Raw genomic sequence first — 20,107 nt, 5'->3', positions numbered from 1 at the left:
TTCTCTCCTTTGACTGTCGCCTCGGCCTTGTCTTGACTGAAGTGGTTGGAGTGGAGCTGTGATAGAGAAAAACTTGGAAGTTTGCCCCAGAGGTAGAGGGGCTGCTAAGTAGATAAGTAGTGAATCCGTGAAGGGGGGGCGTCCTGTGGTGGGGTTGGTGCCTCGCGGGTTAGACTGGTGAGTGGCTGGGCGCAGAGGGCAGGGGCCAGACTGCCATGTGGGAAGTTGGGGATGGAGGAGGGGGTATATACAGTGCATAGGATATATAGTATGTATATTCTTCTATGTGGTATATAGGAGAACTAGCTCACTGAGCTCCTTGGAAGAAGGCAGAACCATTTTTTTAGCATTCCTTGAAACGGACGTTTATCCCAACAAGATTCAGAATGTATTTTAAGAAACTTTGACTGTTGGACTCCTGGGTGGCTCCATTGGTTAAGCAACTGTCTTTGGCTTAGGTCATGATCCTGGAGTCCCAGGATTGAGTTCCACATTGGGCTCCCTGCTCAGCAGGGAGTCTGCTTCTCCCTCTGCCCCTCGCCCCTCTCATGCTCTGTCTGTCCGTCTGTCTGTCTGTCTCTCTCTCTCTCAAATAAATAAATAAAATCTTTAAAAAAAAAAAAAGAAAGAAACTTTGTCTTTTGAGTGGTTCAGGAGCCTGTTTGTTCCATGTGCCTTCTGAAATGACCCCAGGATTTATTCAAATGCTGTGACTTTGGGTTAAGGCCAGGCTGGGCGACTGCTCTGGGTTTCTTTGCTGGAAGTTAAATGTTGCATCTGAGCTCGCAGAAGTTTTGCTGCCTGCCTGTAGGGCACACAGGAACATAAAGCAGCCATTTGTCCACAGGCAGCTGAAAGGCAGCTTGAGCGGGGGACTGGAAACCGCTGCAGGCTGCCAGCTTCCTGGCACACCCACCAGCCCCCGTAGGTTTACTCGGAAAGCAGACGACCAGGGATGGGGTGGCGGTGGCAGCCGTCCTGAGACAGGCAGAAATAAAGGCAGAGTTTGAACAGTCTGAACGATGCGGAGCTGCTAAGACAGCCTTGTCTTGGGACAGGAGCACGAAGCTCCCGAAGCGGAGAAAACATGAACAGCAAACACAGTCACTGAGAAAAACAAGATCCGATGCTTGCAGCCAGCACTTTAGAAAAGCGATTTGTATATCTTTGTATTCATAACTGTAGGGATACTGTAGGCGTCTTTGGGAAAATACTGTAACAGCTTCAGCTCCTCTCCCCAGGCTGCTGCTATCACAAATGCCTTTTAACCAGAACCATGTAACAGAAACGGGTGTATGTAATAATTACCTTCAGGCACTCTGAATCCTGATGAACCTCAGATCTATTAGCCAAATGCTTGAATATCCTATGTATAATGCTGAGTGGGCCTTTTTAAAAACAGCTTTTTAAATGTCTTTGAAAGTTAAAGTTGTATCATACAGGATAACTCTTCATCATAGTACAAGTTTATTCCCAAATAGGCTCTCCTTTCTTTGGCCACAGTGTGTAACAGGGTTTATTTCTGTTCAGCAGATCAAGAGGTGGGGATATTGGCAGTATAAATGATTTGTCCAAGGACAGCCAGCGTGTCACTGTGGAGATAAAACAGGACGAGGCTGCATTCCACCAGCTCCTGGCCTCTGTAGCAAGTTTAAGAACTTTCCAGTCATTTTAGGAAAACAAAGTACTTAGAAAATATAAAGAGGTTTTTTTTTTTTAAAATAAAAGAAAATCACTTATTTTGGAAATCACGAAATTAATCATTCTGTTGTATTTAAGAAGCTCTTTGATGTGTTCTGGTAATTAGTATTTACTGCCAGACGAATGTCTCTTGAGCATTTTAATTAATGGGTGGCTTGGCCAAATGAGCTTCTGATGGTAAACCTTCATAAGGGTTTATTTTTATGTTTCTCAAGAATAGCTGTCTCTTCAAAGCCCTTTAATTAGACGAAGTTTAGCAGCTAAAACATATTATTAGAATAATTAGGCCTTGGGTTAAGAGGGATAGAGGGTCAAAGGTGCAGGTACTGTTAGAGAGAATGGCATCTGAAAAGAAAACCTAGCGTTGCACATTTGATGGATGTCCAGTTCTTTAACAGCTTATATTAAGTGACTGTCCCTAGTTAGGGACTTTGTGTTGTTTAAAGTTCATTCGACAGATCTCACCAGAAGCATAAATACACCAGAGTGTGTGCTCATTTGTCACCACCTCTGAACTCCTAGAGAAAGTGGTGTTCTAGTCCTTTCGACTTCTAAGCTGAACACTTCTTGTTCTCTCTCTTCTCCTACTAAATTGGTCCCCTCAACTATAATAAAGGATTGTTTTTGAGCAAAATGCTTCAAGAAACTGGTGTAGGAGCCACTGATAACACAAACAATTACAGTAATTCTGGGCCTTTCTTAATAATTTCAGTGATCCTATGAGACGTTGTTCTTAAGATTGTTGTAGGATTTGATCTCCAAAATTGTATGCTGTTTGTGGTCAGAGTGTAGTTTGAATTATTTGAAAATCTGCTCTGTAGGTGGATTGTCATTTGGCTCCCCTTCGTCACCTACTACCTCCATTTCTTGTCCTAAGCCCTCAGTCTGGGTAGTTACTGCTAGTGCCTGTGTCTTAGGCCAGACTTTCTCTTGGTGATGAAGAAGAGATCGATCCGACTGGTCCTGTCAGTGATTTCCGTGGTGCCTGAACCGTTGGGTCAAGATCATTGAGACTACTCTTGATAAACAGTAATACACGTATTTTTATTGTCTGATTTTTTTTTTACTTTCCCACTATCTGCGGATTCTTAGGATGGCAAATGTGTTCTTTTCCCACCTAGATGAGTTCGTTTAAGGACAGGAAGTTTTTGAGTAGAGCTAGCTGTATTGCCAGTGTTTCTAATCCCATCAGCTGTTATGATCTTGATATGTTATTAGTTAGACAAAGAACTGGGGTTTAGGATTCACTGGTTCGATATAAACCTACTGCCATTATTAGAAAAAATACTTCATTTTATTGGTATTGGTAACTGGTAATTAATGGGATTGGCTCTGGGTCTATCAGTTTATTTTTAAATATCGAAGATAGCTTGGTTTATAGTATCACAAAGCTCATCACATGGAAAATCTTGTGCTGTAGTTTAGTTAGCCACGTTGCCAATAAAATCATTTCACTGAAAGTGGTAGAAACTTGCCTTTGTTTTCTGTTATTGTCTATAAAAACTAATAACAATTTAAGAAATATTTGAGAAACACATAAATGCAGATGGATTTTATCTGGCATATTATTATGCGCTCCAGAGTATAGTCACCAAATAAGTATATTTTACGTTAATCTGCAGAACTTTGAGAAAGCAGAAGAAAGATTAGCATACATGGGCTCCTATATAAAGCCATTTTCTGCCTTAGCAATGACTAACTTCTGTCTGCTCTTCTCCCAAAATGATTGATTATTGTGACTCTGCTTTTTGACTCACCCTTTAGCACAGGAAGTATTGCTGATTCTTATCTTCATGCATATGTTTGCTGTGTGTATGTAATCTCTTGCAATGGAGATAAGAGAGAGGAGGTGTTGAATGTGATGATTCTCCAAAAATGCCATCATAACCCTCAGAACTCTTTTCTCTTATGGTAGAGCATAGGTAGTCCTATGCATTCTCTCATGTGTGCTGAAAACGGTCTGGGGGCTGCTTGCTGGTGGGTTTCTGTAGATACAGACTAGAGCCTCAAGTATTGCCATTTGTTTGTTTCACTTCCCCAACTGTTCCTCTGGTGGTCCCTTGGCATCCCTTCTGGAGTCCACCTTTTGAAGCGATGGCCATGTGCAAACTGAGAACTGACTGTGCTTTTCTTCACCGTAGACCACCTGGTGGCCCATGGCAGAATGGCAGAGAAGGAGGCTCGTCGGAAGTTTAAACAGATTGTGGCAGCCGTCTATTTTTGTCACTGTCGGAACATTGTTCATCGTGATCTAAAAGCCGAAAATTTGCTTCTGGATGCCAACCTGAATATTAAGATAGCAGGTGAGAAGTGTGTTGAGGATGTGAAATGCGAACAAAAGACCTTTTCCTTCAAGGTTCTTAAGCAAGGGGTTGTCTATTCTCTTCTATCCAGAGAGAGGTATTGGAAAATGAAAGATGTGTGTGTGTGTGTGTGTGTGTGTGTGTATGGCTTGAAAATTGATAAACTTTCAAAACACATTTACATTCTTTTTCATGTAGTATTGGATAGAACTAGGATGGGGAGGAAGAAGGGAAAGGGTGATATTTAAAATTCTCTTAGTTTGGTTAATGGTCCCTTTTGAATAATAAGGAGTAGTCTAGAATAAAGTGGAGAGAACAACTGTAAGCTTGTATACCCTGCCAGCTTTACTTGAGGAGGCTGATTTATGTTACTGCTACAGACTAGTTTTGTGATAACTTAGGAAGGACAGATCTCACGTCAGTTTAAAGGCAGTCGATCTCTGTGTCCTCGGATTTCACTCATCTGCTCCTCCGACGGTGCCTAAAAACACTCGTCTCTGCCTCTCTCTGTTCCTACTTCAGTTTCAATAAACTATCGACATTTGCCTAACCAATACAAGCTCACCACCTATTGATAGAAGAAAGTGACTGCAGGCTAGACAGGAAGTATAAACATGAAAAGAAACCAGTCTTGTTTTCCAACAGTCTCAGTATTGTGCTCTGTGTCCCCCGTCTCAAAGATAAAAAGGGAAGGGGCGTCTCCTATGGAAAATTGAAGTACAGCTAAAATAGAATCACCTTGAAAGTCAAGGTTAAAAGCAGTTCTAAGGACCTCCCTCCTTAAAAGGGTGGGAGTTGAGGGTTCAGATGTATGTTACATTAGAGGTCAGAGTACCTCCGTGTATCCTTTCAAGGTGGTGATTCTATGGACTGTTTTGTGTAGATAAGTCTAGATAACTCTTTCCAGGCTCTCCTTTCACATCCTTGCAATGTCACCGAACTTTTTATTTATCTAAGTTCAGCTGGCGGATGCACTGTTGTGTGGTCCTTTCACTAGTGGTAAGCTCCCTGAGTCCTGCGTTTGCCCAGTGCAAAGTAGACGGAAATTGATGCTTTCTGTATCTTCCATAAAAATCACATTTTTCCTTTGTCCTTCTGTCTGCTTTATAGTCTCCAAAGCTCTCTAGATGCTAGCAGTTCCCATACAAGTGGGTAGTGTGGAAAGACCCGGCAATTTCAGACCCTCTTTTGTAATTTTTCACCATAGCTTCAATTAAATTAATGGTAATAATGTCTAAGCGTCACAGTCGTTAAAAGTATAATAAGATGTTGCGTTAATTTCCTATTGTCGCTGTGACAAATGACCACAAATGTAGTATTAGAAACAATGCAAGTTTATTATATTACAGTTCTAGAGGTTGGAAATTTGAAATGAGTCTTTTTTGTTCTTTCTTTTTTTTTAAACATTAATATACTTTTTATCTTAACCCCAGTATAGTTAATGTCCAAGGTTATATTAGTTGCAGGTACACAAGGTCATGATTCAGCACTTCTGTGCATCCCTTAGGGCCCATCGTGGAAAAAATACAGAATGCTTTACGAATTTGCCTGTGCTCTGTGGGCAGGGGCTGTGCTAACCCTGTTAGTGTGTGTGCTGCCAAAGCGAGCCCCCGAAACGAGCCTTCTGTGGGTAAAATCAAGCTGTTGGTAGGACCGGTTCCACCTGGAGTCTCTGGAGAGTCCATCCCTGGCTGGTTTCAGCTTCTGGAGGCCCCTGTACCCCTTGGTTCTGGTCCTTTCTTCACAGTGTTCTGCCTTGTGCTCCCATTGTCACGTCTCCCACTCCTAACCTGATCTTCGTGCTTCCCTCTCGGAAGGACCCTTGTGATTACATAGAACCCGCCCGGATAATCCAGCATGATCTGCCCATCACCTAGTCACATCTACAGAAGCCCCCTTTACCACGTAGGTACCACTTTCGCGGGGTCTGTGGATTAGGACTTGGATGTCTCTTGAGGGGCTTTTATGCAACTTGCCACAGATGTGATCGTAGGGTTCTTTGGATTACTGATGAGGGTAGTAAGTTAAAAGAAGACCCTCATTTTCTTCTACAGTTGTGTTTGACCTTCACTGACCAAAGGTCAAAAATTTTTTTATGGTTCCTCGGTTCTTGATTTTGACTTTAGAACCATTTTGACTTAGTTCAGGGAGACTTGTATGGCTCATCGTTTTTGTATTGAGAAACCAAGTGTAAAAGCAGGGGTTAGTGGTAATTAAAACTAGAAATGCCACTGACAAATACTTGGGTAAAGAGATTTTGAAATGCTTTTCTTTGTTAATAGTTAAAACAAATCCACATAGTCACACGCTGAGTCTCCACCTGCTGGTGTGTAGTTACAGACTCTTGGGAATGCTGGTAGCCCGCTGTGCGCTCTCTGCATTAACACATAGGGGGAGATTTTTAAGGTCATTAGCCCAAAGTCTACATTTTTATTGTTTGTTTGGCCAAGAATAAATGAGCTGCTCTAGGCTGTGTTGTACTATAGTATCTGACGTTGTCTTTCCTCATGCGTTCTTTTTTTCATGCTGTCATTACCTTGTCGTTCCCCTGCTGCCACTACCCGTCACCCCCCTTGCCTCAGTTTTGCTTTCCGTGGTTTCAGTTACCCATGGTCAGCTGTGGTCTGGGGGCGGGTGAGCCTCCTTCTGACGTATGGTCAGAAGGCCAGTAATAGCCTAACATTAGGTCACCATGCCTGTGTCATTCCTGTCACTTCATCTCATCACGTAGACATTTTATCACCTCCCATCACCTCAAGGAGAAGAAGGTGACGATAAGATATCTTTTTTTTTTCTAAATTTATTTATTTGACAGGCAGAGATCACAAGTAGGCAGAGAGGCAGACAGAGAGAAGGAGGAGGAAGCAGGCTCCCTGCTGAGCAGAGAGCCCGATGCGGGGCTCAATCCCAGGACCCTGGGATCATGACCTGAGCCAAAGGCAGAGGCTTTAAACCACTGAGCCACCCAGGTGCCCCACGATAAGATATTTTGAGAGAGAGAGAGCCCATATGTGCATAACTTTCATCACAGTACATTGTTGTAATTGTTCTATTTTATTATTTGTTATTGTTGGTCTCTTACTGTGCCTCATTCATCAATTAAACTTTATCATAGGTGTGTGTATAAAGGGAAAAATAGAGTGCATCTAGGGTTCGTACTGTTCAAACATGCACTGGGGGTCTTGGAACGTATCTCCTGCGGGTATGGGGGACTCCTGTCCTCAGTTTCCTTAATCATTGCCGGAACTCCCCTTCTTACACATAAATTAGGTAGAATTCCCATTCTCATATGCCAGTCTTCTTTAAGCTTAGTGGGTCAGTGGGAGAATCATGTCTAGTTGAAGCTGACCATGGCGTAACTAATTTTGGAGAGGAGGAATGGATAGCTCTGACAGAATAAGGTCAGATAATTAATGAAATCAACTTTTTATTCTAAAAGCTAAAAGTATCTTCAGGATTTCTAATCTTTTCAGTGGTCTTTTGGTAAGTTATTATTAAATCTCAGTAAGAAGGAAACTGTTAGACATGAAAATAACACATGAAAGAGAAAAGAGTTTTGTTGTTTTATTTAAAATATTGGTAGTCTTAAGCACCTCATTTCTAGAATCATCATATGTTAGTGTCAAATTAACGTGGAATTAATAGAAATTCAGTTTAGGAAATTTAAGAAATTCATGTTTTCCTTATGCCAGTGTTAACCTAAATGGTTGTTTTGTTTGATTTGGTTTGGTTTTTACCTAAATGGTTTTGATGAAAAGTGCATCCTGTTCAAGCGTAGACGATGAATAAGGTGTCCTGGGAATGTTTGTGTTTACACTGATTCATTTTTACTTTTTTAATGAATTAATGGGGCAGTTTACATTTAACGCCCCATACGGTAACAATCTGGTCATTAGAAAAGCCCATGCTAGCCTTCCTCAAGGGAGTGTGTGTTCCCTAGACGTGACAGGTACATTTCCTTTACAGATATTAAAAGATGCAGTGGTTTAAGTAGGAGTCTTTATGCTTAAATTCTTGCCTCTGAATTTTTGTTCCAGTGCTATTTCTACAGAGAATGAAGCCCAGAAGAATAACTTGGTTTTCCTTTTGATTTTAGAATGGCAGTAACAAACCTGTCTTCTGTAGGATTATTTGAAAGATGTTTCTGTTCTTAGTAATCCAGAATAAACATTGATGGTTTTCAGAATAAAGAACTGTATTTCTGAAAGGCAAAGTTACCGAGTCTAGAACTAAAACTGTGTAGTGGTCATCCAAAAACGTATCTATTGTTAACAAAGGCTCTTTGCTCAGGTGTCATGGGAGAGAGAACAGAAGTGTAAGACGTGACTCCTGCCCTAAAGAATTTATAGTCTATTTGGGCAGCAAATGCGTAGACCTTTGGAAAGTTAAATAGCACCAAAATTACGTACGTGTGTGTGTGTGTGTGTGTGTGTGTTTGTGTGCGTGTGTGTATAGCTCTTTACAAAGCATTTTCAAAGGTTATTTTTTTAAAAGATTTTTTGTTTATTTATTTGACAGAGAGAGAGATCACAAGTAGGCAGAGAGAGAGAGGAGGAAGCAGGCTCCCTGCTGAGCAGAGAGCCCGATGTGGGACTCGATCCCAGGACCCCGAGATCATGACCTGAGCTGAAGGCAGCGGCTTAAACCACTGAGCCACCCAGGTGCCCACAAAGCATTTTCACATACATTATTTAATTTCATCATATTTGGCATTGTACACATAGCTTATTTAGAAAACATTAGAGCCTCCAAAATACACACCTTTAACTTTCCAGAACACTGAATTCCTTATAAAGAGGGCTCATGCAAATCTCTTTCATGTAGAGAGTCTGGCTCCAGGAAAGAATAGGATTCTTGGCCTCTCACCCTTCATTTTTCATGTCTCAGACACAGGAGGGTCCCCAGGAGCAAATGGAGGTGAGGGAGGCACAGCACGGCTGTCTCGGCATAGAGCCCGCACCGCTGGGGGACAGCGTGTTCCACAGCGGCAATGATACTTTGCTACCATAGAGGAGATGTTACAAGGCACGCCGTGATTCATTATCACATTAATTATATAGTCTAATTACCACAGAAGTTCAGAGGATGAAGAAACCATTTTAGTTTGTAAAGTTCCATCAGACTGTGAATGCCACAGGGACGCTAACCGTATCCTGCTTAGTGTCTCATGCCCGTGGCCGAGGGCATGCTTGTTGGGTAGGAGGTGCTCAGCACTCTGTTGATCTGAACTTTAGACAGTGGTGATGAAGCACGTAAATACCCTACTGAGGACACAACTTCTGAGGTGAGTCTAAAGGACGAATAGGATTCTTTAAGGTGTAGGTATAGGAAGAGAGAGAATTCCAGTAGGATTAGTCAGTCTGCACATGTTGGGAAAGCATCTGCAATGTGCAGGCCCTTGAGCCACGCTCTGGGGTTACAGTGGCAGGTCAAGTTGTCCCTTGGAACGAACGTTCTGCTGGGGGAGACCAACAGTGTACACAGAAACATAGAAGCCCTCGTAAGGACTATGGAAACGATAACATCGAAAATGTGCTAGAATGACTCGTGGGAGAGAGAATGCTTTTAACCAGGATAGTCCGAGCCTGCCCAGCAGAAGCAAGAGCAATGCAAAGGCCTGAGAGACGTAAATGCAGGGTATCTGACAGGGCAGGAGAAAAGTTGGCATAAGGAGATGATAACGAAGGGGCATTTGGAAGGAGATGGGGTAACAGAACTGGCAGGCACCGGTTCCCTGTGGAGCCTTAGGCCCGCAGTGAGGATTTGGGAGTTTATTTTGGTTGCAGTGGGAAGCTGAGTTGGAGAAGTATGGGCAGCAGTAGCAATGCGGCATATTTGCAGAAAAGGTTGAAAGCAGCTTGGCCTGGGGGGAAGGTTCAAGCAGGGAAGTCATGCCTGAGAAGGTAAGAGAGATAGGTATGTATTTATACTCGATGGTGAAATTGTTGGAATACCAGGCTTGATGGGTCAGATTCAGAATGAATAAGGAAAAAGTGGGAACAGGCGGAAGGGGCAGGAGAGCAAATGGGAAGGTCAGTGAAGAGGCTGCAGAATGGTCAAATCCTACATAAAGGTGGTCATAGTAGACTCGAAAAGGAAGACGAGGGCAAGAAATAAGAGAGAGAGAGAGAGAGAGAGAACAAAGGCTTTCTGGAGGTGGATAACCAACCAAATATCTGGGCTGGTAAGAGGGAACTGCCAGTCACAGATTGTGGAGAAATTGAGAAATCAGATTTTCTTATTGATAGAGTATATTAAGCTATCAAAGGAAATGGTGTTGTCTTGTGTTTAATGCTATTTGAAAGCAATTTTAATTCCTGTCCCCAAAGATGAAGTAGAGAAATGTCTATATTTCTAAAAGACTGCCTCAGAAAAGACCTAAATGTAGTTGGCTTACTCCCTGAAGCAGACTTATCTGAAATACTCAGACGTTATGAGAATGTTTTGAAAATTGTGGAAAGTTATTATTTTTTTTTAACCTAAGGAAGTTGGAAACTTTTCTTTCTAAATGTCGGCTCCCAGAATGGTCTCCATGAGATAGTTTCCACTCCGGTGTTACTGTTTTAGTTGGCAGTCAGGAGACAGCAGAGATCTGAAGTACAACTACAGCAAAGCCAGTGTTTTGGAAAGAATTTCCAGAGTGCATGGATCTAAGGTACTGTGGAAATTTTTGACCTTAATGCGGTGAGATCTAGACTGTTTCATTTTTTAAAAGTGGGAAACTAAAACATTCCACAAGTCCACTGACCTTTCACCTTCAGGAGGAAGATGCTGAGACACAATGGTAGAGGGAAGAAAGGTGGCGAACCTTGGGTTTCTGAGAACCCTTCCCCAGTGTGGTAGCTGAGAATGTCCCTGACAGCCCACGGTGTGATGCATCACATCAGTCACAAATTTTATGTCATTGGGGCGCCTGTATGGCTCAGTGGGTTAAAGCCTCTGCCTTCGGCTCGGGTCATGATCCCAGGGTCCTGAGATCCAGCCCCGCATTGGGCTCTCTGCTCAGCAGGGAACCTGCTTCCTCCTCTCTCCTGTCTGCCTCTCTGCCTGCTTGTGATCTCTGTCTGTCAAATAAATAAATAAAATCTTTAAAAAAATTGTTTTAATGTCATAATCATAACACCTTTATTCAGGTTATCCTGTGTACCTCCCTGGCTGGCAGGTAATAAATTGAGACCCAGAGAGAGGCCATGTCACTTCCCTGAATTCATGTCGTCACAGAGCCTGGGAATCATGACGCCACAGTGTTGCTCTCCCCCAGCAGTGCTGTGTGACTGACAACTAGAAGGTGCTAACAACTTTCATGTATGTTGACCCTTGGGAAAATACAGTTTGAAAGTGATCTCTTCTGCATCCTATTCCACAGACTGGAGCTTTACAAACGGAAAATGAACGCACCTTCGTTTAGAAGGCGTTTTTTGGTATATGCAGTTGATTTATTTTGTGTGAAAAAATTCCAGAGTTAGGGCTCCTGGGTGGCTCAGTGGGTTAAGCCGCTGCCTTCGGCTCAGGTCATGATCTCAGGGTCCTGGGATCGAGTCCCGCATCAGGCTCTCTGCTCAGCAGGGAGCCTGCTTCCTCCTCTCTCTCTCTCTCTCTGCCTGCCTCTCTGCCTACTTGTGATCTCTCTCTGTCAAATAAATAAATAAAATCTTAAAAAAAAATTTCCAGAGTTAAAATTCAAATGAACATATTTTTGTCAGTCATAGTCATGGTTCTAGGTGATAAGTAGGGTCTTAATGATCTTGAAAAGTGAGTGCATCCTGCTGAGATCAAGAAAATGTTCTGTTTACAGGCCCTCACTCCCAATAGCTGTGCTCCCGGTACAGAAGCATTGCTTCTCAGGTTCTCCCACTGCGGTTTCCCTAACACAGAGGGGGACGAACTCACACAGGGTGAGGGCAAGTGTGGGATTGATGAGCTAGTCTGGAATGGTTCACCTTTTAAATCACATGCTTTATTTTTAAGTTCATGCACGTGTTGTACTCTCGACGTCATATTACATTTGTGCTAATACTAAAATTAGTTAACTTTATTTAACATAGAAAAAATTAATGTTCCAGAAATATGTGTTTTCTTTAGCCTTCATTTTCACATAACTCTTGGCACACCGCAGCATTATGCCTGAGGTAGTTCGAGAAACTTGAGAATAAAGAATTTCTTCCCCAACTATAGGCTTCTTTTACACAAACTTTTTTGTTAATTGCAGATCATTTGTTTGGGGGATAGTTAGAAGTCAGTAAATCAAGTAATGATTTAGGCCTCCTTCAATGGATTAGTTTGAGACCCTGTGAGAGTAAATCCAGGGAGTCTGCCTGCCAGCAGGGAGCTAATGAGCAGGCTTGTAACACATTCAGTCTGCTGTCTCGGTGAAGTCGTCAGTCACCATGGTGGTTTTGACCGTGTAATTTTTTGTTCAATTCACATATAGCTATAGTGGGCCACTGGACAAGGTAACGCAAAAGGGCACTGATGTCAAAATTCCGTTAATGAAAATAAAAATGGCAATTCAGCAGTGCTTGAAGACAAACTTCACCCAATTCATGAATTGCCTTCATTTGATCACTGTTCTTATCTAGCACATCACGGTCTTTCCACGACTTCAAAACCCACAAATTTAGACACACAGGCACAGACATGTACACACACATGCAGAGACACAACATCCAATTTGCTTTATTGGGAATAAAGACGATCCCTGTTCATAATGTTTTATTTGCACAGAAGTACTAAACCTGCTTACCCATTTTGTTGCTTTAAACTAAAACATGAAAATAATTCAGATAAACAAGTTTGTTCTTCGGGTTAAAAAATTTAAGCATTTCGGGACGCCTGGGTGGCTCAGTTGGTTAAGCAGCTGCCTTCAGCTCAGGTCATGATCCCAGCGTCCTGGGATCGAGTCCCGCATCGGGCTCCTTGCTTGGCAGAGAGCCTGCTTCTCCCTCTGCCTCTGCCTGCCTCTCTGTCTGCCTGTGCTCGCTCTCTCTCCCTCTCTCTCTCACAAATAAATAAATAAAATCTTTAAAAAAAAAAATTTAAGCATTTCAAATACCAGCTAAATATGACAGAACAATTTGTAATTAGGACTTTTAATTAATTAATTTTTCAAGAGCTTTTATTTATTTATTTGACAGAGGAGAGCGCGTGTGTGCACAAGTAGGGGGAGCTGGCAGGGAGAAGGAGAAACAGGCTCCCCGCTGAGCAGAGAGCCCGATCTCAGAACCCTGGGATCATGACCTGAGCCAAAGGCAGATACCTAGCCGACTGAGCCACCCAGTTGCCCCAGCACTTTTAATTTAAATAAATTAGTGAGTCACATATAAAATGGGAAATTTTTTTCTTAAATAACATTTATCATTTTTTTTTAAACCTAGGTATGCTTAACCTATAACATATTTGTCTTAGGTGTACAATATAATGATTCAGTACTTATATGTACTGTGAAATGATCACCACAATAAATCTACCTAACACCCATCATTTACATAATTGCAAAAAAAATTTTTTTCTTGTGGTGAGGACTTCTAAGATCCACTTTCTTAGCAACTTTCAAATATGCAGTACAGTATTACTGTTGTCACCGTGTTGTACATTATGTCCTCGTGATTTTTTTTTTATAAATGGAAGTTGGTACTTTTGACCACCTTCGCCCATCTCACCCACCCCCATAACTGCCTTTGGCGACTACCAGTCCCTTCTCTGTATCTATGAGCTTGTTGTTTTTGAAAGATTCCACATGTAAGTGAAATCATAAGGTGTTTGTCATTCTCTGTCTGACTTACGCACTTAGCATAGTACTCTCCAGGTCCATCCCTGTTGTTTTGAATGGCAAGATTTCATTCTTCTTATGGCTGAGTGATATTCTGTTATACACAGGCACACGCACGTGTGTGTGTGCATATGTGCGTGTGTTCCTTTATTCACTCATTGACATACACTTAGGTTGTTTCCTTGGCTATTGAAAATAATGCAGCAGTGAACATGAGCGAACATATATCTTTTTGAATTAGGGTTCTCGTTGTTTCAGATTAATACTGAGAAGTGGACTTGCTGTGGATCACATGTTAGTTCTGTTTTGAATCTTTTGAGGAACCTCCATACTGTTTTCCATGGTGGCTGCACCAGTTGACATTCTCGCCAGTAGCTTACAAGGGTTCCCTTTACATCCTCGCCAACACCTGTTACTTCTTGTCTTTTTGGTACTAGCCATTCTAACAAGTGTGAAGTGATATCTCATTGTGGTTTTGATGTGCATCTCTGGTGATAGGTGATGTTGAGCATGTTTTCATGTACCTGTTGGCCAACTGTGTGTCTTCTTTGGAAGAATGTCTATTCATATTTTCTATTTGATTTTTTAGTCTACTGTTTCTTATTGTTTTTGCTATTGAGTTGTATGAGTTCTTTATATATTTTAGATATATATTACCAGATATGTGATTTAAAATATTTTCTCCCATTCAGTAGGTTAACTTTTCATTTTGTTGATGATTTGTTAGAAAATACAAATATAACTTACAAAGAATTTTTGAATCAGGTTTTAATAATGTGCTAGTGTAGGATAAAATACCTTTCTTAAAGTTAGTTACTTCTTTATCATTAGTTATACAAAAATGACAAAATTATTTTTTAAAATTTTTCCCTGGGATTCTTTTTAAGGTAATATATTCCTTTGAAAGGAGTTTGTGAGTCAGAAAAGTTGGAAAATACTAGGTATTTTTATGGTTAAGTCAGTTAGTTTTCTTTATATTCTAGTCCAAATATAACTTTGTTTTTGTTTGTTTGTTTGTTTTTGATCAAATTGAGAGAGTCTCTAAACTCTTAACAGACTCTTCTTCAGGAAAGCCTCTCTTTTCTGTCATATGCCAGTTGTTCCTGAACTTTCCCCTGAAACTCATTCCCTGCTTCTAATTATATAGTTACACACGTAATTATGTCATGTGTGCCCTGCCTCCCCACTGGACTGACTGCTCTGCGAGGTGAGGGCTATGTGTCTTTTGTTCACATTGGTCCAAGAACTCATTAGTGGTCCCTCAGAAACTTGGGGAGTACCCTACTCTGGTGACCATATTTGCACATTACCTTTTAGGTGGGTTATTTGTTTTTGTGTTTCCTCTCATTTAAATTATGTTTATTTTGGGGGCACCTAGGTGTCTCAGTGGGTTAAGGCCTCTGCCTTTGGCTCAGGTCATGGTTCCAGGGTCTTGAGATTGAGCCCTGCATTGGGCTCTCGGCTCAGCGGAGAGCCTGCTTCCCACCACCCCCTGCCTCTCTGCCTACTTGTGATCTCTGTCTGTCAAATATATAAATAAAATCTTTGAAAAAAAAAAGTTATGTTTATTCTGTTAGCTTTAACTTAAGAGGGTATACTCTTACCTGTTTTTAATTTCTCAGTGATACCTTAGAACTTCTGTGATAGTCGTAGCTCCTTTCTCCAAAAGTAGGCTTCTACTTATTAGACCATATGTCTTCATTTTTAATTTGGGAAACATTACTACTGTACCTAGATACTGTATTCTCATTTGGTATCTTTAGTTTCTGTTGAGTATTTAAGGGGTGCTTCTTAGGGACCGTGATTCATCATGGTCCCTAAGAAGCACACTCAAATTTTGTATAGAATGCTCATCTGTCAATATTGGAAACTTACCTGATTGAAGGATTGGACTTTCATTGTTCTAAGTGATAGGATTTAGAATTACGGCTATAATAGCAGATATTTAATGTATTCAAGAATTCCAATGAATACTGTTTGCAGGTCTTGCAGAAAGTGTCTCATCACAGCCCTTTCCTTTATATGTCTTCTCAGTACTGAGTCTGATATTGGGGAGAGATTTTGTTTTTTGTGAAAAAAATAAGAAGGGTTGAGGTAGTGCTATCTGTAATAGAGTAGAAGGGATTGGTTTATTACCTCATTTGAAAATAGCTGAATTCAGTGATCCTAACTGCTCAGGCATTTTAGAGCTTTAGGGGGAAATTCATAAGTCACTCTTTGAAAATGCCAGTGTAATGCAGGACCAGCATTTTTATTTTTAAACATTCACCTTCCACAGAGATGGTATTATGCTTTATAAATACATAGTGCTAGAAATTGGGGAGGGTCAGGTCTGGTAAGATTAAGTGACAGATGTGGAGCAGTCCCATGTATGATGTCATAGCAGCACGTGCAACAAGGTACTATACTGCTTCTCTAATACGTAGGAGGTGGACACAGTCTGTCAGTACCACGCCCATTACCCTCTCCTCCTCTAATTCTGACCTGCCCTAGTTTCTTAAACCAAACCAAATATCCTCCTTCCACGACCAAAAAAGAGAGCTGATTACTTGATTCTTACCCACACCGCGCCCCCCTTAGCCTCCCCCCCGCGCCCCATCCCCGGTGAAGGAATTTCTCTCGTGTATAAATGCTCAGGCTGTGAGTCAGTAGTTTTTGGCATTACTTCTCTATTAGCTCCTAGTCAGGAAGTTCAGCCAGGGGTTGGAGTGATTGCTAAACACTGAGGACTTCCCAAGACCCATTTTTAAGACCGAACTAATATTGTGACTCCTGAGAACTTCGAAACTCATCCATCCTCACTACCGTAATTCCGAGACTCACACAGTTGACTGTTGTTTCGCACAATTCCAAGTAACACTGTTGGGTCACATGATTTCTAGGCTAGTGGTATTGTGTAGGAAAAACAAGATTAGTTCCTTGTCTGTGTCATGTACCATTTTCACAGTCCGTACAGCCCTCTAAATCCTGTTTATGTATTGCGCTTTCTGGGTTGTTTGGTTCTTTGAGTCACCTGTAGCAAGACTACTGGCAGCGTGTCTCCGTCACTCCTCCCCCTCCTCCCCTCGCCTGAGTCCACTGGGAAATTAATCAAGGACCCAGATTATTTCTTTTCTTAGTCTTTGTCTATAATTGCAAGTGAGGAATTAGGGTGATGAGTCCTCAGAAGCTTTCAGGTTTTAAAACACGGAGAATCTTGTCATCGTGTCTTCTGGTGAGGTTTATTTAGGATAAATAAATATTTTCCCACTTTACTTTGTTCCTCTGCCCCCTACTCCTGAGCTGTTTACTTACACCAGCGAGGAAGGGGAGTACACGTTACCGTTGGAGGGGCTGGCTGGCTGTTTTAGCTGTGCTGTGTTAGCTTAACAGACACTGTGAACGCTGGAACTGGTTGCAGGCTGTGCCTAAACTGTTTACATCTGCTCTGCATTGCTTCCTGGTCCGCCAAAAACGAAGTCAAGGGTGTTGCTCTGAAGTGGTGGACCAAGTAAGAAAATTTCCTCTTGCAGGCCATCCTGATTTTTAAATTAGTGCCATTCATTCTTTCCTGTTTTCCCTGACCACACAGACATACCCGGCTGATGATATGCTTACTTCTAGGGATACGATATCTCTGTCCTCTACAGCCCCAGGCTCCTGATCTTGCCTAGAACAAAGAATTTCAAGTCTCAGAATTGATAGTAAAGCTCTGGTATTTAAACCATCCCTCGAAGACAGACATGTGGTTCAAATTAAAGTCTGTTGCTCTGTATTATGAGAAGGGGATAGAAGATACCGTTTCAGCCTGCAGACAAATGCTAACCAAGAGGAGTGTTGGGGGCTGGAAGGAGACTTAACAAATTACTTTAGGAGCCACTTGTGAGGGGAGAAATAAATGACCATAGGCCACATGAAGAGAACCACCCCACCCATATGGCTTCTGTTGTGCGGGTAGGAGTATCCGTCTTAACTGGTTTCTGTTGCTGTTTTTTTGTGTAACTTTTTAGAACATTCATCATTTTAATGTCGAATCTGTGGATCATAAGTCTTTCCTGTTGCCAATGAACAGTCGGGGACATAAGGGATCTTGATGGGCATCTTCGTACCTGAGAATTTTCTGGAACTATTACAGAATGTTCACCACAATATGTGTAGTTACCCTGTGACCATACAAAGTAATAACCCCACTGACTGTATTCCCTACATTGGACTTTTCATCCCTGTGACTTACTTATCTTATAATTGGAAGTTTGTACCTCTTAATCCCCTTCCCCTGTTTCACCCGCTCCTCCAGCCCCCTCCCGGCTGACAACCACCAGTTCTCTACATTGACAGGTACGTTTCATGTTTCGTTGTCGTTTGTTCATTTGCTTTGGTTTTCAGATGCCTCATATGACTGAAATTGTATGGTATTTGTGTTTTTCTGTCTGACTTATTTCGCTTAGCCTGATACCCTCTAGGTCCATCCATGTTGTCACGAATGGCAAGATTTCATTCCTTTTTTTTCAATGGCTGAGTAATATTCCACAGTATGTATCTTCTTCTTTATCCATTCATCCATTGATGGAGACTTGGGCTGTTTCCATATCTTGGCTATTGTAAATAATGCTGCAATAAACATAGGGGTACATGGATCTTTTTGAATTACTGTTTTCTTTTTCTTTGTGTGAATACCTAGAAGTGGAATTCCTAGATTGTATGGTTTTTCTATTTTTAGTTTTTTGAGGAGCCTCCATACTGTTTTCCAGAGTTAGCTGTATCGGTTTACATTCCCATAAACCGTGTGCAAGGGTTCCCATTTCTCCACATCCTTGCCAGCTCTTGTTGTATCTGACTTGTGTAAGATGATACCTCACTGTGGTTTTGATTTGCATTTCCCTGATGATTAGTGATGGTGAACATCTTTTCATGTGTTGGCGATCTGTGTGCTTTTTTTCTTCTTCTTTTTGGAAAGTGTCTATTCGGGTCCTCTGCCTGTTTTTAATTAGATTACTTAGGGTTTTTGGTGTTGAGTTATGTGAGTTGGTTATATATTTTGGATATTAATCCCTTCTTATACATCTCACTTACCAATGTCTTTTCCCATTCTGTAGGGTTGCCTTTTCGTTTTGTTGATGGTTTCCTTCACTCTGCAAAAGCCTTTTTGTTTGATGTAGTCCCTTTTGCTTTTGTTTCTTTGCTTGGGAAGACATATCCAGGAAAATATCACTAAGGCTGTTGTTCTTGAATTTACTGCCTGTGGTTTTCTTTTAGGACTTTTATGGTTTCAAGTCTCACAGGTAGGTCTTCGGTCCATTTTGAGGGTTTTTTGTCTGTGTGCGTGGTGTAGAAAAGTGGTCCAGTTTCATTCTTTTACATGTAGCTATTTGGTTTGCCTAGCACCATTTATTGAAGAAATGGTCTTTTCCTCATTGTGTTCTTGCTTTCTTTATCATAGATTAATTGATCATGTAAGTATGGGCTTATTTCTGGATTCTCTATTCTGTTCCATTCATCTCTATGGAGATTTTTGGTGCCAGTACCATTCCTGTTTTGGTTACTATAGCTTTTTGATATAGTTAGATATCTGGGATATCTCTTTCTCTTTTAGATATCTCTTTCTCAAGATTGTTTTGGCTATTCAGGGTGTTTTGTGGTTCCATACACGTTTGAGGATATTTTGTTCTAGTTCTGTGAAAAATACTGTTGGTATTTTGACAGGGAGTACACTGAATCTGTAGATTGCTTGGGTAGTATGGGCATTTTAACAATATTAATCCTTTCAGTCTGTCAGTTGATATAGCTTTGCATTTATTTTTGTCCTCTTTATTTCTCTCATTAATGTCTTACAGTTATATGGGATTGTTTTCTTAATTACTCTTTCTGCTATTATTAGTGTATAGAAACAATAGATTTCTCTATGTTGATTTTGTATCCTACAACTTTACCAAATTCATTTACTAGCTCTAGTGATTTCTTGGTGGAGTCTTCAGGGTTTTTTTTCTAGAGAGCATCTTGTCATCTGCAGATAGTGCCAGTCCAACGTCTTCCTTACCACTTTGGACGCCTCTTATTTCTCTTTCTTGTCTGATTGCTGTGGCTAGGATTTTCAGTACTTTTCTGAATGAAAGTGGTGAGAATGGACATCCTTGTCTCTCATTCCTGATCTTAGAGGAAAAGCTTTCAGTTTATCACCATTGAATGTGATGTTAGCTGTGGATTAGTCATAGACAGCCCTTATTATGTTGAGATATGTCCCTTTCTACTGTCTTTGTTGAGAGTTTTTATAATGAATGGATGTTGAACTTTGTGAAATTATTTTCTATATCTATTGAGATGACCATATGATTTTTAACCTGCATTTTGTTAATGT

General features: G+C 41.2%; 1 protein-coding gene across 6 annotated transcripts in view; it reads left to right on the top strand.

The window, feature by feature from the left end:
* The window catches only part of SIK3 (SIK family kinase 3), a 246,769-nt gene that overhangs the window by 167,700 nt on the left and 58,962 nt on the right, over positions 1-20,107 (top strand). For all 6 annotated transcript variants that reach the window (XM_044257900.1, XM_044257898.1, XM_044257903.1 and 3 more), the window contains exon 4: positions 3,843-4,004. In XM_044257900.1, coding sequence (XP_044113835.1) covers positions 3,843-4,004 — 162 coding nt within the window. The remainder of the gene's footprint in view (positions 1-3,842; positions 4,005-20,107) is intronic.

The sequence above is a fragment of the Neovison vison genome, chromosome 7 (assembly GCF_020171115.1).
Source record: "Neovison vison isolate M4711 chromosome 7, ASM_NN_V1, whole genome shotgun sequence".
In the NCBI taxonomy this organism is placed as follows: domain Eukaryota; kingdom Metazoa; phylum Chordata; class Mammalia; order Carnivora; family Mustelidae; genus Neogale; species Neogale vison.
The sequence above is the reverse complement of the archived record's forward strand: the minus strand, read 5'-3'. Positions and strand labels throughout refer to the sequence as shown.